Raw genomic sequence first — 22,886 nt, 5'->3', positions numbered from 1 at the left:
AATGAGGATTTTGTTTCCATGAAGAGTTCCCAGAACTCTATTCCACTGCAATCCCCCAGAAAAAAAGCCCTGGCTCTAAATCCCCAAGATTTGAAAGTCAACAAAAGGATACGAAATGCTAAAATAACCTAGATTTCTTATTGTAAAGTGCACCTTCCTATGTCTCCTAGGTTTTAAAACATCAGGTCTGATTTCTTTTAACATCTCTAAAAGAAACTTCCTTCTCCATTGTTTGGCCCTTTTGACATCTCCTGTTCATTCCATACCCCATATTAGAATCAACATCCAGGATTAAAATGTTCTGTCCCTTTAATAGAGCTTTAATGTAGGGAAATGGGCAGATGACACTTTTCAGGCCATGGAAGTAAGAAACAGCACTTGATAAATAACTTACCATAAGACCTCCATTAAAGGGACAGAACATATTTTCTCTAGGCATTTGGCAATGCTATCCAATAAACATGTAGAGAAGAAGGAACAAGGTATCTGCTGGTCCCATTCTCAGCCTTCACATGTTCATCTGATGGTTAGAACAGACTCTGCATTCAAACACCCCATACGTGCCAAGATTCTGTACATGTGCAAACTGCATGGGCCCCAATTGCACATGTCTAGGCTCTTTTTTCGATCCTTGAATATATCGAAACGGAGGACAGGGCCAGTAGGTATGATTCTGTGTCTCTCACCATGTTCTTTCTGTGTGCATGTACTATGTGAAGATGGTTCATGATTATTCTGCAGGAGGCTAAATGGAAAAACATCTCTAACAAAAGGATACAGAGAGCAAATGCTTTACTGGAGAAAATAATTCTTATATGGTACAATTGAGCTCATGTAACAAGAGTTAATAGTTCATGTGCGTTGTGAATGGAAAATAATTTGAACGGGAAGAGAATGAAGCATGTAACATTTGTAGCATATTCCCAGAGGATTTGCTGCAATTTATAAAAAAGTACTGTCTGTAAGATGTTACAAAATGAGTGACTTAATTGTAACATCCAGTAACTTCCAGAATTTTTAAGAAATACATATGTGAACTCCAGCCTTGCACTTTCAAAAATAATGTTGCCAGGGCAACAGTGTGATCATAACAAGAAACACAACCATTATTTATACGTCAACTCAGTGTTCTAAATCCATATTATTTCAGTATTCTCAACATAAAGCATAAATTATACTTTGCCAAGATATTTTTTTTAATTTAAACATTTGGACATGAGGATGCAGCTGCTATTTTCAAAGGAAAAACAGAGAGTACGTGAAATAATAGTCCTACAAAGGACTGACTGGGAAGGAACACTGTGTAACAGATATAAGGACAAAGCCAAACTGATATATAGAGCTTGACCAAATAGCTTTTAATAAAGGCATGCCTTTGTTATTTATATTTTATGTTGGATTTTACCTGTTTTATTATTTTAATTTTGTAAGCTGTTTTGGATTTATTTGGAAACAAGCAGATATACATGTAATAAATATTACTATTATGAAAGTCTTGATAAGACTAAAAAATTAGTAATCACAATCATTGTGTTCTGACATGCTGCTGTCCACTATTGCAATCTGGTGTTATTTAATATCTCTGATCTAATTCAACAAGATCAAGTTATTTAAGATTTTATCTGCTTTGCAAAGAATGTGGAAATAAAACAAGATTATGGCAGGGGCAACTCTCATGACATTTCTGTTTTATAAAAAACTGAAATAAAAGTCAGGTACTATATGTTAGGAAGCATTTCATCATCGTGCATTATCGATATCACTAACAAAGGATTTTAAAAGATTATAAATAAAGAGCTTATTTGCACTGGAAAACAGAAAACATTCAAGCCAATTGCCTTCATGAATGGATGAAGAGACATGAATGGATGAAGAGAATGACGATGCTTAAGGGAAATAATAGCAACCAAATCCAATTTATCACAGCATTCAATATTGGAATATAAAAAATAATTTGTAGAAAGGAACAGAGTTTTCTTTAGATCCTAAAACTGGGTACACAAACCTTCAGCATGTATGCCAAACAGCAATATACCAGACTATTTTGCTAGGCATGCAATGCCTTTTCTCTCCTTATGAGACTGAAGAGAGGCCCTTGGGATGCTCACAGTACCAATAGAGCTCAGCTCTCTTCCACAATGTCTCGTCAACTACAACCTCAGTCCCCCATCCCATTTTGTTTCAACACACAAACATCTAAAGAATTTGAAAAAAAATGTGGAAATTATTATGCCTATTGAAAGTAGGGGGGGAATGTGTAAAATGAATATAACAATATATGTTTGAAATAAATTTTAGGAATTTAATTATTTTATAGTTATTTTTTGGAATACCATTATATATATATATATATATATAGTAATCTTGTATGTATCTTTGTATAAATGAATGTCTTTTAGCTTATTGGTGTTCCCCTCCTCTTAGAAAATTTGTCCATATTTGAATAATTAATGTATGTTGAATTTGGGGAGAAACAGTAATAGGTCATATGGGAGAAGTGACCATGCTTTCTTCCCTGTGTGTCTGCCTGCCAAAGGGATATATGTTTGCAGAAGCAGACTCAATCTGATGGCATCTGCAGAGATGGCAAGCATATGATAGTTTGTAGGCTCTTGCTGGGCATGACACAATCCTCCCTATGGCAGAGGGTGTTGTGTTGTTTTTGATCCTTCCTCTGTTGTATTCTGTGGGTGTTTGCTCAGAGGCTTTCTGACATTGCTGTGTATTAGCTGGCTGCTTCCACATGCTACTAATATAATAGTATTGCTGACACATCACTCCACGACTGGTGAGTGTGGGCAACATTGCTATAGAACCCAGTGCACTTGCTATGCTCTCAGCATCTTGTATGCAAATCTTTGACATTTCTTGGCACTATTGAGAAAGAATGGGATACCAGCAAGCTACAATGGTTCTTCTGAGCAAGTGGCCAGGGTTTAGAATTTACTTGTAAAGCACATTAAAAATAGCAATATATGAGTTACAATGAATTCGTGACCAGAGTATACTTGGCCTCATACAGAGTGTGACTCAAAACCTTAGATTGGGGTCCCCAACTTTTTTGTACCTGTAGGCACCTTTGGAATTCTGTTACAGTATGGCGGGCACAGCCCCAAAATGGCTGCCACTGGAGATGGAGCCAGTCATAAAAATGCTACAGCTTACCTTCAGTCACACACTGAAGATCCTTGCGTTGTGGTGACAGCTGCAGCCAAAGCCATGTTTTTAAAAATCAGCACAGCCAATCAAATCTCCAATGACCAGTCACAAGCCTTGCCAGGAAAAAGCCCAACCTGGCCCTGCCAACTCTCTAGAGAAACTTAGTGGGCACCAAGTAAAGCACTGGTGGGCACCACGTGGACCCCTGCCTTAGATCCTAGGCGAGTAGATATGAACAACAAAGGCTAGGTCATTCTAATACCCGGTGCTGTTGTTGTCTTTTTCTACAGCCTCTGCAACCAATTACTGTCAGGGAAGGATTCCAGATACAATGAAAACATTGGTCTAGCCACTAATGCTATTCTGATGTTCAAGGGAAAAGAATGGTTCCAACATGTAATAATTTATACAAATCTTGATGTATTTCTCAAATCCCATTATCCTGGTGAAACAAATACCAGCAGTAGAAACTCTGTTATGGCAGTCAAAATGTAATTTCAACAGTGATGAAAGGGAGCTACAGAAAACTAACAAGGTATACAGCAGGGTTGTGGGTGATGCTCTATGGGATGGTTTGAGCACTTGGGCAGAAACGCAGAAAACAGTATGCTGTGATTTTCTGTTGAAAGAAAGTTCTTAAACCTTGGCTAAGTAAAAGCAGCATATGTTGCTAGGCTATGCTGCTACCAGGAGCACGTAGGAATTAAAGCTGGTGAGGGTGAAAGGGAGACACATTTGCCAGCAGGATTTCTATTTGACTGACTGTTCAAACTTCTGATATGAGAGAGAAAAACAGTTCCTTCCTGGTACAGCTGAAGAAATGAGGGCACATCCTCAGTCATTTTCTTGTAATCCAGACAGGCAGATGAACCTGGAGTAAATACCACTCTGTTTCTCGTCTGACAATTGCTGAAGTAAAACCAAGAGAGTGATTCACATTTTTGTAGGTTGCATTATGAAAGCATACTGAAAAGGTTTGACTAGCATATAGCACAATCTGAATGACCCTTTTTTGCATTGGTGAACAGACTAATCAATGATTCCCTACTGTTTATTTGCCTTTATTATTATTTAAATATTATTCTGCTCTTTTCATTTATTGTTTTGATCCAATTATTAGGATTTTTTAAGAATGAACTGCTATGGGGATACCACTGAGAAATGGGGTGGAAAAATTTGAAAAGTGGCTCTGATTTTTTAACTAAAGGTTCATTGAATTGGGTTTTTTGAAGAATGGTATTTGTCTGTTTCACTGCTGGCAGAAATGACTGGCTATTACCAGTAAACAAGGTAAGCATGTCAAACATCTATGCTTTATCTTGTAAAGGACCTTTCAAAACCAATCCATTAGATGGTGCTCCAGCTGTAAAGTCTGGTGATTCTGCATCTTCCTTTAAAATACATGCAACTTGCTAGGGGTTTAGTTTATCTTGTTAGATTATAAATAGGCAAGTGTTTATGTTACTGGCAGCTTTTAAAATAAGGTAGCATCCAGGTCAGAGACAGCCTAAAATATATTCATAAGGCATCAAAATGACAAAGGACTTCAATCCTCTTCAAAATATTTCTCTCAAATGCTTACTTAGATTATTTCCCTCTGCCCCATGAACCAGGCAAGTTGTTTCTTAAAGATAAACAAAAAGGAAAACAAAGCATCTGGTATCCATGGTAACAAAGTCAACAACAGCAGTGGAACAACAGCAAAACTCAATCAGCAAACTGAGATTTTCTCTTTAAAGGCGTGTGAACATTAACTTATGGTAGTAGTATGTTAGATCTTTTTACTTCTAATATCACCATATAGATATATTGCCCCACAGAAAAAAATATATCCAGTATAAAATGTTAGTGCAGCATGTTGCAGGTAATGCAGTTTTTAAAAATCCATGGCATGCTGTCAATCTTATAAAAAATGAAAGCAATCTATCATTCAGAAATGAGAGAGAAGAGAAATAACCATATATATGATAAGCATTGCAGTTCTTGTCTGCATTGAATTCCAGTTCTGTGTCCAAGTGCACTTAACGGTATTGTGCTTAATCAAGAAAGCTACATCATGCTTTGAAAGCCGCTCATCAGGATGACTTCTGTCTCCCTGTGTGCTGATGGAAATCTGTGATAATTCCAGCTTTTGGGAATAAGTAGTTGGAAGCTGGCCAAGAAGAAAGGCAGAGAGAAGGATTCGATAAAGGAATCCAGTTAAATTCTCAAATGATGTGTAAGAGTACAGGGAATAAATGCAATTTGAAAAGTGGTTGGGACATTAAAAAAAAATACCTGAAAGATATTAGAGGAGGAAGTAAATATACAGATACTGTGAGGTATCCAACAGACCTTGTTGACCATGCATGGTGATTGCTGAAGCTTTAGTTCCATCCACATTATAACCACAATTTCTTACACAGCATATGGAAAAGGTGCAGTGAAAGATGACCTTGGATCACAGCAAAAATCTGCTTTCCAGCATGGTTGGCTTTGCTATTTTCGCTATGTTTTTCCTGTCCAAATCCATCATAACATGTTTTGTTGGAAGCTGTTAGCTTGGAACAAGATAACTGTTCAAAGGCGCATTACACATAACTTCGTGAAAACTTGCAGCTGCTTTGCTTGAAGCTTCAAAGAAGAAAATTCTCTCTCAACATTTTGTTTTAATAATCATAAAATTCTCTGTGTATTGTGAAGCATGAACAGTATTTAAATACTTATCAGTTAGCTAAGGTTAATAATGTGAGAAGCATGAACAGCAACGGGAATCGAACTTTTACCATGATCTAAGTGTTTGAAGGCATTCCTGAAGCTGCCATTCTAAAGCTGAAGCTCATGTTACTCCAGAAGTTCATGACTGGACCAGGAATGGCAAGCTTCTGTGTTCCAAGGAGGCCACTCTGTTCTTCTGAAAGTAACCCAGGGACCAGAAGGCATTTGGCCACACAAAGTGGCCTCTTCATAGACCACCAGATTCAAAACTATTCTTATTTGTATTCTTCACATTTTGGAGCATGTGCATTTAGGAGGCACGATGTTCAGAGGGTTCTAAACCACAGCCTTTTTGCACAGCTGAAGATCCTTTTTCCACAGTGAGTTGCAAACAGAATTAACAAAGTGCTGCACTTAAAAATCTGGCAATGCTTGCTCCCAGGAAGGAAGGATTTACTACAGGAAGTAAATCTCCTCCAGCTCTTCCTGAATTTTTACTGTGCGGAACAAATGAACCAGAGTGAAGACATACTAGATACTATGTAAGGCATGCTATGATGAAGTTACGTAGGCTAGATGGGTGACTGCAAAAATAAGTGACCTCGAAACTAGAACTATCAAGCCTTGACCAGAGGCAGTCAGTTTCAATGGAAAATTCCAAGTTTAAGTTCTAAATATGCATTAGGGTTCCCGGGCTAGGAATTACCTGGAGATTTTGGGGGTGAGAGGGCAGGGTTTGGGGAGGGGAGGGACTTTATTGGGGTATTAGGCCATGGAGGTCACCTTCCAAAGTGACCTTTTTCTCCAAGTGAACTGATCACTGTTGCCTGGTGATCGTTTGAAATAGCAGGAGATCTCCAGCTGCCACCTGGAGGTTGGCAACCCTGCCATACAGGCTTACCAGGGGACTATAAATATACTATGTTCCCTTATGTTCCCCAGAGAGCACTGCGATCCAGCTCACAAAACCTTCTGGAAGTACCTGGGCCAAAGGAGGCCAAACTAAAAATAACCAGAGAACAGGCCTTCTCTATAAAAGCACCCCAATGGTGGAACCAGCTGCCGGAAGAGGTGCGGGCCCTACGGGATATTAGCCAATTCCGTAGGGCGTGCAAAACCGCCCTCTTCCAGCTAGCCTTCCAAGATGAAACCTGAAATGAACACCATGCCATCACTAACATCAACAATTGAGTTAGCAATAAGATAAGATTATTTTAGATTGATTTTAGATTTTATATTATGTAATTTAATGGTAATTTTAAATGGTACTGAATGTATAATTGTTTTATTGTTTAATATGGCTTTTGCCACACTCTGTAAGCCGCCCTGAGCCTACCTCGGTGGGGAGGGCGGGGTATAAATAAAATTCTATGGTGGTGCTGTTGTGATACAATGCTATAGCGCTATAGCGATCTTTGCCCGACGTTCCCCCCCCCCAAAAAAAGCCGGAGATCGCGCGCCGGCAGGTGAAAACGGCTGGCGCTGGTGGAAGCGAGATAAAAGCGGAACAGTGTGAAATGGCTTGCTTCAATCACGGAACCCTACCGGGAAAAAAACCATGTGTCTGAAAACTCCCATCCCTGTCTCGGATTACTGCAAGGCGGCACAATACCGACTCCCTTCCGGCTTCCACTGGTAAGTGTGAAAAGGGCCATACTCTCCCCCTCCAAGATTCTGCTTTTGCTGTCTCCTGCAATTATACAATCAAGAGCTCAACAGCTTTGGAGATTACTTTTTGTGCTCTTCTTCAACATCAAGGAAGTTTAGGGTTGCTTGTTACACAAAGGCAGGCAATAGCAAACCACCTCTGAATGTCTCTTGCCTTGAAATCACCACAAGTTCAGTGTAAGGCAGCTGCCACTTGATAACAAGGTAATATATATGAACAGGCCCGGCGCTAGGGGTTCTGCCTCTGGAGGCAGACCTCTACGCCGGGCCCCCTGTCATTTTTTTCCCCCGTCACAAAGTGACATCATCGTGCAGAGCAACCTGGTTCTTCAGAGGCTTCCTTGGAAGCCTCCAAAGAGTTAGGCATTCTAGCAGCACCCCACCGCTTTTGGGATGAAAGTGGCCGAGCAACGCCTTCGTGGAAAGGCGCCACTGGGCCGCTTTCATCTCGAAAGTGACGAGGCACCACTAAAACACTGCACTCTTTGAAGAGCACGGCGTTTTAGCTGTACCTGGCCGCTTTTGGGACGAAAATGGCGGGGCGCAGCTAAAATGGCACGCTCTCCAAAGAGTGGGGCACCAATAAAACATCGCACTCTTTAAAGGCTTCCAAGAAAGCCTCCAAAGAGTGTAAGACGGTGCCTGGTGGTGCCCCGATACTGGATAGTGCCCTAAGCAGGTGCCTACCCCACCTACTCCCACGCTCCGGCCCTGTATATGAACAAATCAGTGATTATATGATGGAAGGCTTCAACACAAGCTAGAATCACCATTTAAGTTTGAAAAATATTCTTTATCACTGTAATAACATCACAAACATGGTGCTTTTTATAAGATCAGTAATTTGGTAATTTGGTTGCTCAAAGTAAAAACAAAAGTTAAAAAAAGGTTGTTCCAATCTCAGTCCACCTTACACAAGAGCTACTCATTATTCATAAATGCCATGAGAGAAGTGGCAAGACAAGCAGCATCTAATTAGCAGGCCTGGCGCTAGGAGTTCTGGAACTGCAGGCCAAACCCCATGCCCCCACCCCCTTTTGGGCTCATCATCAGGCTGCACGTGCTTCACACGAACACTCAGCCCATCCCTCTTCTGCTTCAAAGGGAGTTGGGAAGAGGCCATATCCTTCTTCTGAAGAAAGAAGGAGGCAGCCTCTTTCTGGGTCCCTCTGAAGCAGGAGAGGGCCTGGTAAGGAGCATGGCAGGCCGCATGTTCTTTCCTCGAGAACACGTGGCTCAGTCTGCCCCGCCAGAAAGAAAGAAAGGACACGATCTCTTCCGGGCTCCCTTTGAAGTGGGAGAGGGGCGGGCAAGAAACTGGGTGGGCCAAACTGTGCATTCTTGAAGAAAGAATGAGAAGCCCACCCCGCCCCTCTCCTACTTCAGAGGGACCCAGAAAGAGGCTGCCTACTTCTTTCTTGCCTCTTCCCAGCTCTCTTTGAAGTGGGAGAAGGCTAGGCAAGGGATGTTTGGGTCGGCGTGAGTGGGCATGGGGAGGGGGCACCTGCCCCCACCCCTGCTGTGAGGTGGTGCCCCAGGCGGCTGCCTACTTCGCCGACTCCCACACGCTGGCCCTGCTAATTAGCATCTAAGATGATTTTAAAGGGAAGGCCACAGCAACTTTTGACTGATTACATGGAATACCCTGATGCTGCAACCGCATCACCAGAAATCAGTCTGAAGGAAGCATAATAATAAATCATATAAAATAATGGAATGCAATGGGCTAATCTTGACACCATAGGGACTGTTCCTAAAAAAAGCAAGTGAACAAATTGTGTAACCTTGTGGTTGGGGTACTATAATAATGCTGCTCCATAACTGAAGTCCTCAGTTGTTCAGTATGCTCAGCACTCTTGCTTGCCATGAACCCTCAAAGCATATCACGGAAGTGCCAGCAAGTACCTCCATTCCCAAACAAATGAAAAAATGAAGAAAGAAAGGACCATTCAGTCTATGTGGACAATGGAAACAAACGGAGAAAGCCACATATTATTTCTAGTTCTTTGTTGCCCTTAAATTCCCACCTTTCATCTCCTCCCTCCTCTGCCTCTACCTCTACTCAGTCATCATCCATTCTTCACTTGCTTTAGGCTGGGGCTGCTGCTGGTAGTGGCAGGTGGGCAGAAGAATCCATCCCTTTCTCCTGATGCCTCAGACACTCTTTCTGATATGTCTGAGATGCATGTTCAATTACCATCACCAATTTCAGGTTCAATTTATCAATACTTCCAGAATGCCATTATAAACCACTTTAGGGAGTATCTTTTCATACTTAACTTGTTTTCTTCATTTTTCTTAAATTACAAAAGTTAGGGCATTTTACTTTGATTTATTGATTTGAATTTAGTTATGTGTTTGTTTTACTGTGATGGATAATATTAAAAACTAACACTGTGTAGGCATTAGGTTGCGACAAGAAATCTCTCATCCATTCAGAAACTGGTTGCCATGCAACATATGACACTGTCTATGTCATCCTCAACATTGAATGGCACACCCTATAAACTAAAGCAATCTTTCTTTGAAAAACCTCTGCGGTTGGTAAAAAGCCAATCAAGTGTCAGGGGAAAAATGATTTTTTGGAAGAAAAGAAACACACCTCTTACATTCTGAACAATGATATGCCTGTTATGATTTATTTTTAATTATTGGTTCTGGTGTTCATTTACTAGTTACATGAGTGTTATTTCACTCCTATTTTGCTTCTATTTCCCTGAGCTGAAGGAAATTCAGAGCAACCTTTACATACAACAGAAATCAGTTCCAACCAAGGTCAGGATGCTGCAATGGTCTGGCAGGTTCAGTTTTAGAAGGAATATTATGCAACATGAATCAAACCCAAACAAATGGTAACCATATAAACTAAGCTTGTTATTCCTACTTGGTCCTGTTTGGTCTTGGAATCTGTTAAACATCTTCATTATGCTGTATGCTAATTTATTGTTCATCATACCTATATGTATGGTCTGGTAACTTCCATTTCATTGTATGTGAAGAAGAATGCATGCACACTAAAGCTTACACCTTGAATAAAACTTTAGTGATTCACTTTGCAGTTACATATCATTACACATACAGAGAGAGAGAGAGAGAAAGAGAGAGAGAGAGAGCGAGCATCAGGCAAGAATAAAATTACCTTTGAAGTGCTGGCACATCTTATTTATTTCAATTTTGACTATCTTTGATGGTAATAAACAACTACTAGATACTAGAACTATTTATTTCCTGAATTTTTTTCTTTAAAGTGATATATTTTGGCATGCATCTCTAGCTACTTTCAATTGGAAACAAATGAGGAGAGAGAGAGAAAGAAAGAATGAAAGAGGTGGAGAAAGAGAGAGAGAGCAAATAGATGGGGAGGCATGGTGGGGAGGAAGGAAGGGAGGAAGAGAGAAAGGAAGGGAGGGAGGGAGAAAGAGAGAGAAATGTGAAAAGAAAGAAAGAAGTGGAAAGAAAGTAAATAGATGGGGAGGGAGGAAGGAAGGGGGAAGAGCAAGAGAAACAAAGAAAAATGAATGAGGAAGGAGAGGGAAGAAAAGGGGAGAGAGAAAGGAAGGAAGAAAGAAAGTAAATAGATGGGAGAGGAAGGAGAGGGAGGGGTAAAGAGAGAAAGAAGTGGAAAGAAAGCAAACAGATGGGGGAGGAAGGAGAGGTGGAAAGAACGCACCTTTAAATGTGTTCCCCAAGCCTGCCGCCAAGCCAGCCAGTGCAGCAAGGGGGTGGGACTTGGAGACCACATTTAACTTTAGAAGAGAGTCAGTCAGTCAGTCAGTCAGTTTAATACGGCTCTAGGCCAATCAACAACAACAACACAACACATCGATAACAGTACAACACAACACAACACCAAGCTAAAATATCACATAACAATATAATAACTATGTACAACCATCAAAGTAGTAATAAAATTATCTGATGCAGGCAATACTTAACTAAGAGCAACTTTCATTCAAATACAAGCAGTGTTAAATTTCTTCCTGATTTAGAAGAGAGGGAGGTGATAGAAAGAAATAAGATAGATGGGGGAGGGAGGGAGAGGTGGAAAGAAAACAAGTTTAACTTTCACTACATTCTCCAAGATCCCCACATCAGCTGGTTTGGCTTGGAGAAGGGATTTAAAGAGACAGATGACTTTTTCAAGCTAGCCAATGGGGTGACGGGGACTTTGAGAGCCACATAATATGTGTGAAAGAGCCACAGTTTGGCCACCCCCATCTAGGCAAATGCTAGGAGATTTGTGGGGCTGTTGGTGGGGAAGGTGGGTTTTGGGAAGGATGTGATATTGCTTCCTCATCTGATGAAGTGTGCTTAGAGCACATGAAAGCTTACGTTCTAAATAAAACTAAGTTGGTCTTAAAGGTACAATTGACTCCTATGTCTACAAATAGGTGAGGAACTATTTCTTTAAAAAAAAAAAACTGCAGAAAAAAGGAACAACATCTCATCCCTTCTCATGTCATACCTTGCAGCATTGCCAGCCCTGCTCGGATACAAGAAGTGAGCATGACAGAGACGAAAAAGTGGAATCCACTGGGGCACAATGAGCATGAGAGTGTTAAGATTTCTCTGTCTATTTCTTATATTTTTGCTCAAAAATAAATGCAGGCTTCTGCTTACTTTACATATGAAAAATAGTGCTGCACCTGAACTGGAACTGAACCCAATGGAAAAAAAAATAATTACAAATAATTTATGTTGCCAATATGACTTTTACTATCAAGCACATTCATAAAAACAGAATATTATAAGCCACAAAAGCGTATGAAGTTTGCATGAACTTCAGACTTTTTTTCTAAAATTATACTTACTTTCCCATAGCTCAACATGATTATTCTCACCAAGACAACATTAATATGGGCTCCTAAGGACTCATCATGATAGATTTCATTAACCTGCAAAACAATAGCGAAAAGATAATCTTGTATCAATGATAACTGACCACAGTGCAGATAATATATCTGTGTTGTAATGTTTTGGTATCAGCTCCAAAAGGAATTCCTTATCTTTACCCTTGACCCATGAAAGGGTTAAGGAAGAGGAGACAGAAGGATGCTTTTGACTGAAGCACCACACTCCCACAGGAAATCTCTGACAGAGACCACTCCTACCTACCTACCTACCCAGCCAAACATACACTCAACAAAATACAGGAAAACAAGTTAGATACTAATTTGAAGCCGATGCTAAAAGTTTTAGGTGAAACATAGCTGTTGTCATCATTACTCCCACAACTGACATCATCAGTCATGTGGAGGGTTGCCAGATCTGGGTTAGGAAATACCTGGAGATTTTAGGGGTGGAGATTTTAGGAGAGGGAAGGGACCTCAGTAGGGTACAATGCCATAGAGTCCTCTCTAAAGCAGCCATTTTTTTCCTGAGGAACTGAACTTTAATGTCCGGTGATCAACTGTAATGGAAGGAGATCTTCAGGTCCCACCAGGAGCCTGGCAACCCTACTTCATGTGCTATCAGTTACACCCACCACATTCATGTGACATCTCTGCTCCTCGTACCATACACAAAGCTCCTGCCACCAGCACCATCCTTTCTCCTGTTGTCTCTCTTACAGACAAAATGAGTTGTATCCCCATGATTACCAATATTAACCATTATCTCAATCTTGTACTTCACAAAGCTCCACTTTCCACATTTACTTGTTCTTTTTGTGCCTTAAGAGTGCATGGACTGATAACAGAAAAAAGAGAACATGTATATTTACAGCAATAAAGCAACAATCAAATAAATACTGAATTGACCCAGAATAACTACTCTCAGTCCTCATAAGCTCTCAACACTTACTGATAATAGTGTGCAAATGTAATAACTGTGTTATGCAAGCATAACAAATTAAAGTCTGGCAAAAAACATGTAGACAGTAGAGTGCTCAGTTTCTACTTGACAGTTCATGCGTTTAACATATTAACATATGAAGCTGCCTTATACTGAATCAGACCCTGGGTCCATCAAAGTCAGTATTGTCTACTCAGACTGGCAGCGGCTCTCCAGGGTCTCAGGCTGAGGTTTTTCACACCTACTTGCCTGAACCCTTTTTTTTCAGTTGGAGATGCTGGGGATTGAACCTGGGACCTTCTGCTTACCGAGCAGATGCTCTGCCACTGAGCCACCATCCCTCCCCTTTTGATAGCCAACAACAAATGGGAACATCCATGGAAATGTACAAAGGACAAGCAACTTGCCCATCATGCTTTGCTTTACACTACATACTTAATGTCTGAGTAGGAGCTTGAACAAAAGTTTACACCATCATGTTTGCGAAGTTATTTGGATGGAAGACAATGAAACAGAAACACATATTTTATACACACTTATTACCAACAGCTACCTTATGCCACAGGAAGTGTAAGCTAAGGAATGTAAGGCTTTTGCAAACAACAAATGTTATGGCTATATGTTCCGCCCTGTACAATATCAGAAGGGTCATGCTGGCCATTTCTACTTGCGTAACTAGCAACATACAAAAAGGCTAAGTGTATGCTTGCTAAGCTGTTGAGGTTCACAAACTCCTTTGGGAGACAAACCATTACTGACTCCAAGCATCAGTTTAGAACATCAATGGCTTACTAGGAATTGGGTGGAAAAGAAATGTAGAACTGGGAATCATTGGCATATTGGTGACACTGCAGTCAGAACCCAGCTGATGATCCTTCCCAGGGACTTCATGTAGATACTAAATAGCATGAGGGATGATTAAATCCTGGCGGCAGGGTTCCAGAGGCCAACTGCCATGGGCAGAGCAGGAATCCCCCCTGCTGTATCTTCTGGAACCACCTTCCCAGATATGACTTGAACCACTGTAACATGGTGACCATTAGTCCCAGCACTGAGAGATGCAGCTCAGTAGGATACCATGGCTGATGGTATCAAAGGCAACTGAGAACAAAGTCAATATAACTAGTAGGATCACGTTTTCCCTTTCTAGTTCTAGTTATGCTGCTCACCAAAGTACCATGCTCATCAATGATGCTGTATGGATAAGTGTTAATCAAAATAACATGACTTTCTGTAAAGCTAAAGGAATTTGAGGGTTCGCAGCTTTAGTACAAAAACAGGGGGAAAAGGAAAAGGAAGAAAAATCCAATTTTAGTAGCACCGAAGCAACTCTACAGGTTAGGAAAATGAAGGTAACTTCTGTAAGCTTAAACAAGCAAAGCATCTTATGTATATTTTGGTCACGCTGTGATTTCTTAAAGTTTTGGTGCCAGTTTGACTGTTTGCGAGCACAGGAGCCAGGACTATGTATATGTAACCTTGATCAAAACCCTGCTTTCAAACAACAGATAACCACCATGATTACTGCTTCATAAAGAAAGTTCTGTGTATGCAGCCTCAGCTGCTGAATAAGGAAAGAAACTACTACTTTAACTACTTGTTAAGAATGCATGCATAGAAGCTTGTTTTAAAACATGTATGTTTGCTTCGGTATACATATGCTCAAACTAAACTTGTGCATATGCCTATAGAATTTTATACATACATTCATGGAACATGTTACTGCCATTTTGAGTTGGCATCATTCTCAGTGCAACAGTCGTTAAAACAAGTGACAATTCTGTTACTTGAGTTAATAATTTGCATTGCAAAATCAAAATTCAGATTGCTATGATTTAGACAATGCACAGTAACTTGTCACTTTGACTTCACTCGTGTGCAAAGCCTGCCTGCAAATGCTTTTGGAAGTGAGCTTCTGCAAGCACGGCACCCATTTGCAAAAGTGGGGGGGGGGGGGAAAGGGATTTCTGAAATGGCTTGCATCTATTTCAGTCCCCCCCCCCCCCCCCACTTCTCAACAGGAACCCCACAAACCTCCCAAAAACCACATGGAGGGTCGTGGGAGGATCATGATGGGCATGAACTTTCAGTTCATGAACCACAAACCAGTGATGTTTGTCATTAATTTAGGTTTGGGGGAAGGCTCATGCCCATCCCTAGGTAGCACCTTTGACAGATGGATCATGGGATCTAATCCAATTGGGATCCAACTAATTTTTTCTATTTTGCATTACTGAGAAGAAAACTGATACAGGTGCACCAAGATTACTAATAAACTTGAGCATGAACTCTTCCACTTCTTGTATATTTAATTTTTTCCTAGAATGTGAAAAAGTAACACAGCTATCCCTCAGTACTTTTACTTTAGAAACATTGGCATCCTGAGCCAACCACTTTCCTTTCCTTATGTACCCTTACAAGCGCAATGATTCTCAAATCCTGGGCAGCAGATGATCTTTCTTTCTTTCTTTCTTTCTTTCTTTCTTTCTTTCTTTCTTTCTTTCTTTCTTTCTTTCTTTCTTTCTTTCTTTCTTTCTTTCTTTCTTTCTTTCTTTCTTTCTTTCTTTCTTCTTTCCTTCCTTCCTTCCTTCCTTCCTTCCTTCCTTCCTTCCTTCCTTCCTTCCTTTCCAAGGGCTAAAAGGACAGACAATTTTTGCAATTGCTGGTGTGATTTTAGGAACCTTATCACTGAGCAAAACAGTCAGAATTTCTGGAGTATGCTGGTGGTGGGGGGAATGATTGGTTAACATAGTAATTTGCTTAACATAGTAATTCCTCGGAATTTGAAAACATAAACTGCATTCCAGTAGTTTGTGAAAGAATGTATCAATCCTGTTAAACAAGGGCAGATTCTATCAGTATTGGGCCTTGTGACGGAAAGCTAGGGGTTAACCAGAAACTGAAGACGCACAGGGCTGCGTCAGGTGACCTGAGGGTGGGGGCAAAGTGCTCGGAGCTCTCAGGGAGGAAAAGTAGTGGAGTGAGAGAAACTGCTGAGGCAGGGGGTCAGTCAAGTTGGCTTCTGACAGAGAAGGTGCCTGTCAGAGAAGTCTGTCAGTGGGGACCTGACAGAGATTGAGAGGGTCAGTTCGAGCCTACCAGAGAGGCTGAGAGGGCAGCTGATCCTGTGAAGGAGCTTGAGGCGGAGACGGGGAAGTCTTCCAGACACTGCAAGCTCGACAAAATCAGCCAAGAGGGCTGTGTGTGTGTGAGTCAGTTAAGACCGGAATGGTCACAGACACCTAGAGACTACTCTGAAGATCTAGTGAGGAGGTTGAGGGAGTGAATGTGGGTCTGAGACACCAAGAAGGGCTGAGAGAGGGACTCCAGTCGAGGGGTGAGACTAGACACATCAATCCCAAGAGGCCAGACCTTGGCTAGAGGTGGAGAGTGAGTTAAAGGGAAACTGTGAACTGTGAGAGACTCCAAGAAAAGTAAAAGTGATTGTAAAGCCTGAAACAACTGAGCAACGTATTAGCCTGTGTAAATATCTCCCATATCCCCAAGTTAAGAACTTTGTGTTATAATAAATCTGTGGTTTAAGTTAAAGTTCTCAAGAGCCTATATTTTGTGGGAAGAACAAACAAAGCTGCTGTGGTCCCATCAAATAAACAAGTAAAATACCCCGAAGAGACTGAAATAAAGAGGTCCAGTGAGGCCGTGAGGCGGGCGCTGCTATAATTGGTCACAGGCCTATTTAAAAATCTCCCTTGCAAAACCACTGTGGATATAATGTTCATTCTTGCAAACAAAAAAACTCTTCAATAATGTTGGATGGTAAAATAGTACATGGGGGCGGGTAAAGATCTGGGATAAGAAAGACCAAAAAAATACAGGTGAGCATATCCTGCGGGCTCTCAGGTTCAAACTACTATGGTCAATTTCAAGAACTTGCTTTTTGATCAGAGAAAATGCTTTGGTTTTGCCCATCTCAAAAATATCATTAATCAGAGATTTCAGGTTTTCACGGCTTGCAACATCATTAGGGTTTGTAGAATCTTTCGGGCTCAAGTGCCGTGTTCTACTGGAGAAAGTTTTCCTTCCAGATGTTTCGTTCTTAGCTGCGGAGAACATCCTCAGTGGCGTTGCAGCCAGAGCAGGCGCTCTGACCTTCTTGGCTGCTGTGCATTGAGTGGGGCCAGGGCTTCTGGAGAGCTGCTATTTCTAGGCTGGAGGGGGTGTGGTGAAAGGGCAATTGGTTTGTGGATGTGCCCATTGTTTGGTGAGGCTTCCTGGAAGGGTAGTGATAAGGAAACTGGCTGCTGAATGTGACCATTGTTCTGTGTTAATTGCTGGGAGGGTTGGAAGGGGTGTGAAGATAAGGAAGATGGTTGTTGACTGTGCTGATTGTTCTGTGGAATTTGCTGGTTGTTCTGTGACTTTCTGCAATTTATAGTCTGTAGGGTGTTTTGCAGAGCTGGGTACCAAGATTGGTGGATGGAAATGCCTTCTTCCTTTCTGTTAAAATTATGCTGGTGTTTGTAAATCTCAATAGCTTCTATGTTCAGGCGGGTATGATAATGTGAGACCGTAGAAAGGACTTCAGCTCTCAGCTGTAGCTGAACATGCACTTCAAGAAGGAGATCACGTCATCCACTTTGAAAGAACTGAAGTCCTTGCTACGGTCTCACATTATCATACCCGCCTGAACATAGAAGCTATTGAGATTTACAAACACCAGCATAATTTTAACAGAAAGGAAGAAGGCATTTCCATCCACCAATCTTGGTATCCAGCTCTGCAAAACACCCTACAGACTATAAATTGCAGAAAGTTAAAGTGGCTAACAAACCATTTTCAGCAAATAGCTATTTTAATCTCAGTTTGAAGGCAAATAACCGTGCTCTTGCTTCCAAGGCTATCTGTCCAAATTCTGCCTGTAATACAATGTTTGACATACAACAGGAAATATTCAATATTTTCCTTAAGAATTGGGGCAGGGGTTGGCTGATAGTATCAGAGATAGCTTTAATCCAAATAGCTTCACTGTAAAGAATTAGGGGAACCTGAGTCAACTACTCTCAGTCTAATCTATGGACCAAATGATAGCACCCTAATATCTGTCATGGGGATGCCACCACCATTTTAAAACAATTTTAAAATACTGCAAGGATATGACTACAGTGTGGCAAAAGTTGAGTCATTCTTGCCCCCCCCCCATGTGTTCCACATGCCAAAATAGCTGAGCAGGCATGCCTATAGCCATTTCAACATCTGAAAAGTCATGGAGGGAGCAGGAGAAATAAGAACATCTCAGGACACCATGCATTCACAGCATTTTTAAATTGCTTTAAAATAGTGGTGGCATCCTCATGGCAGACACATAGATGCTTTCATGTCTAGTTTGGCTGTACATCATTGGATTGTTGAGAAGATAAAACAGAGAAGGATGGAACTGTGTACAACTGTCCTAAGCTTCATGGGAACATTCAAAACAGGGATGGCCAAACTGCTGCTCGGGAGCCACATGCAGCTCTTTCACACATATTGTGAGGTCTAAGAGGAACCTAATGAAGGCTTACTCTAGTTCTTCTCCACCACAGAAGTTGCTCAAAGACTTAGAGCAGGGAAAGAGAGTGCAAGAGCTGAGAGAGCCACTGGAAGGAGGGACGTAATTAAAGAGGGTAGCACAGGGTTCCCCCTTAGTTTTGTAGCTCTTGTAGGAGCTGTATTTACTAACTTTGATGTCAAGGCAAAGATGATAGAAATGGTGGTCAGTGATTTATATGGTACATCTGTGTTTCCTTCTCCCACTGGTGCCAAAAAATAATTCCCTAACCTTTTCCTAGGCTGGTCTTGTAGGGATGGTTATTCCCAACTTTTTTTTTAAAGTCTCCTAGCACAATCATGTTGTAAATGCATATGTATTTTATCTTTCTGTGCAATGAAATTATTAAAGAGTTTTAATAAAGATGTGTGTGTGATATTTGTTCATGTCTTGTGGCTGTCAAGCATTTGATGCTTATTCTGACATGAAGCAAATTTGGCAACACCTGACTCAAAATGTAACAGACAGGCGGATGTTTGCTAGTGGCAAACAAGAAAATTTACTCATCCTAAACACTTCCATTATTCTCATTACTGTGAACTTATAGATACAGCTTTTCAGCTTCTGGTCATGATAACTTAATCTGATGATCCATGAACAGGAATGAGGGAAAGAGCACTATTGGGACTTGGAAGTGCAGAAATGTGAGGGTGTGTGTCTAAAAATGCATGACAATTGTATATTAAACAGCAATCTAGCATTGTGCACACAAATGTGCTAACAAAATACCAGTAGGCCAAATTATTTTAGTTTATATGACTATACAACAAGCACTTCAAAACCCAAGCTTTCTGCTCCTGAAGAAAACTTTTAAAATTTCGTAAAACAGATGGGCTGGCAAAGCTAGCTAGTTTACAAAGACCTTGTCTCATCTTTGACAGGAACCAGCTTTAGAAAGGTCATGGGCTTTCTGCTGGCTTCGTGACCAATTTATTTTGTTGAGTTCCTCCCTTAAGCGACTTGGCCTTTTCAACTTTTGCCTCCAAAAAACATGCACTAAATGCATAAACATAGATGTTAGCAACCCTACCACATTGCAGCCTCCAGTTTATGTAATAATAATCATCAGTACCATCAGTTGTTAACTGCTTATTCTGTATGAAAAGACAAATTGTTGACAACAATTAATATCACTATTTTAGGAATCTATTTGTGGATGTCTTAGAAGTTTTTTGCCCAACTCTGTAAATATTTGGTGTCTCCTAATGTTTTCTTATTCTTTGGTCTTCAATGGAGGAAAGGGTCTGACAGAAGATGTCTGGGAGCTACAGGAGTCCCACACCATCACAGGGAAGATACAGGTTTGCTATGGGCAAGTGGCAGATGAGAAAGTTACATATGCCTGACAGTTATGGTGACATTTGGAGGATGTATATGGTTGGGCTCAGGGCTTTTTTTGAGCAGGAACGCACAGGAACACAGTTCTGGCTGGCTTGGCAACGGGGTATGGCCTAATATGCAAATGATTCCTGCTGGGCTTTTCCTACAAAAAACAATGCTGATATCAGGGGGTGTGGTATAATATGCAAATGAGTTCTGGCTGGGCTTTTTCTACCAAAAAAGCCTTGGTTGGGCTGGATTGACACATATCTGGTAAGAAGCTTTTAAATGTGCAGTATCACCACTCAGACAGAGCAGGTGCCTTCATATTACTGCAGAGGGTAGAGAGAAAAGTATATTACTGACATGATTGGCTGATGACTATCACTGTGTATAGACTAGGGTTATAAACCAAGCCAAAAAGACCTGTGTACAAACTAGGGGTATAAATTGAGCCAGAAAAGTGCCTGATAAATACCTTCTTGGTATTTTCTCAGTCAGTTACCCAGTGGGCTACTGATTTGGCTATCTGAAATTGGCTGCCCTGAAAGATCCTGAAAATATCATTTTCCATGCTGCAAAGAAGATCCAGCTCAGGATTGGGGGGGCAGTGGGAGTTGACAGCTCCATGCTGCCTTGACTGGGATTGGCTCCTCTTTGCAGCTCAGAACTGCAAAGAGGAATCAGCCCAGGATTTTTGGGGCGGCAAGGAGCTCTCATCTCCTGCTATTCCAGCTGGTCCTCTCGTTTTTTTCCTTGGGTCCATTGGACCTGAAAAAATTCAGGAATCCTGAATATTTACCAAATCTATATACCATTCTGGAACTCGGATTCAGGAATATTGGGAAATACTGATTTTTTTTTGGTTGTAAACTCAGATGAAAGTTGAGCTCACATTGAAGGCAATCTATGCCATGAAGAAGAGAAGATTTTACCATTCCTTCACCATGCAATTACAGTCCTGGTTCTAGAGGTATGTATAAACCAGAAATTCACCTCCAAAATTCTGAAGAATTCTAAATGGACAAAGAGTATACAAACTTCTACATTTTCTGCTGTCTGCCCCCAATACACACTTCAGTGCTGCATGACTGACAGGAATTTCATGGACGGTTGCAATGTGGCTTTGTGTGTAGATCATGCAAAGATACCCTGCACTCCAGAGGACTACCTGAAATATAATAACTCAACCATTCAAACATACTCTTGCTGTCATAACAGCAGATGTTATTTTAGTTGTAAAATAATTAAGCTGGGAACATTCTTAACAGCTTCTTTAAAAACATTTGGGTAACTAGCTAATATAGATTTTGTCCATTAGGATAGATTAACAGTTATTGAGAAAAATACTGTCATTTTAATGGAAACACAACAATTTTGCAGTGTAAAAATGGTCTGAAGCCGAAATCTAGATGGCAAGAGGCCTGCTTTACTTTGCCACAATCTTTGTTGATTAGTCAGGCTGAAACTGGCTAGATCCAAGAGTGTGAAATTTTTTTTTGACATTTCTCTGATCATGACTGATTTGGGGACTGACAACTCATTTACAAGGAATAAAAAATAATAGTATCTAGTTAAGCCACCTTGGACACACTATTTCAAAGACCCCTCTCTTGTTCACTTTACTCTGGATATTGATCTATCAGACAATACAAAGCAGATGAATGAGGAATACGCTGTTGAGTTTGAGATAACTATTTCTGTGACTGGGCTGATGTAAGAATTTTTTTTGTTTAAATTTTATGAGAAAGGTGAAGTTGGATTTGGCTTCCTTATTTTGAGGCAAATGTTTAAAATGGGAAATAACATTCTCTTCAGCAGCTTAGTTGTAAAACTGAAGAATTATCTCACTGAAAGGATTTTTTTCCTGATGCAGTAATTTTCAAATGTTATACGTACACGTTTACTGCACAAATCATTCTTCATATAAGCAAGAGTTGATAAAGATCCCATACATGTGGTTTGTCATATCAGAAACAAATACATCAATTGACCATAACTTGTAGGGACTGGGTGAAATAAGACACTTACTTTCCCCACTACTCTCTCACAGCAAAGTCTAAAACTTTCCAAAGTACTAGAGTTCCACCTCAGAAGAAGAAGCCCCTCACTATTCTGAATCACCAAAGGCCCCAGAATTGCTTTCTTTGAAATGAAACTGATTTTGCAGTTAAATCTTCCAACCTCTGTTGCTGCTTTTTGGCAGGTTAAAAAATAGCAGAGGACAGCACACAACATGTCCAGTCAGCAAATGATGGAATAGTCTTGACTATTCCTCTTTAAAAATAAACAGTTGAGCTGTCTAACAGCTTAAGATTCAGACCAAGCTGGAAACCTCTCAAGACTCATCAAAGGGAAAAGCTTTTCTCCAAACCTCAAAGATACTATTTCAGATGTTTTTGACAGAATGACCAGTCATTGTGTTAAGAGCTATCAGAATCCAATTGAAGTAGGTACAGATGTACAGAAAACATACTTTATACTTTCTAAAACATCTATAGGTACAAAGTGTTAAAGATCTGCTGTATATCAACATACATATTAGATAATTCACCAGGAACTGGAATCAATGTATTCCAAGGCTACATATTTAATGACTTCCTTAAATTAATACATAAGAAGTTACTGAACAAAATGTGTTTCATTTCCAAATCACTTTAACAGTGCCATCCTACGTAGAGTTACTCCAAACTAAATTGTT

The 22,886-nt window shown here is 40.5% G+C and overlaps 1 protein-coding gene across 1 annotated transcript in view; it reads right to left on the bottom strand.

Moving 5' to 3' along the window:
* The window catches only part of ADAMTS2 (ADAM metallopeptidase with thrombospondin type 1 motif 2), a 450,208-nt gene that overhangs the window by 121,169 nt on the left and 306,153 nt on the right, over positions 1-22,886 (bottom strand). The window contains exon 5 of the mRNA XM_060240368.1: positions 12,336-12,419. Coding sequence (XP_060096351.1) covers positions 12,336-12,419 — 84 coding nt within the window. The remainder of the gene's footprint in view (positions 1-12,335; positions 12,420-22,886) is intronic.

The sequence above is a fragment of the Heteronotia binoei genome, chromosome 5, assembly GCF_032191835.1.
Source record: "Heteronotia binoei isolate CCM8104 ecotype False Entrance Well chromosome 5, APGP_CSIRO_Hbin_v1, whole genome shotgun sequence".
NCBI lineage: Eukaryota > Metazoa > Chordata > Lepidosauria > Squamata > Gekkonidae > Heteronotia > Heteronotia binoei.
Note: the sequence above shows the minus strand (reverse complement) of the source record. Positions and strands in the feature narration are given on the sequence as shown.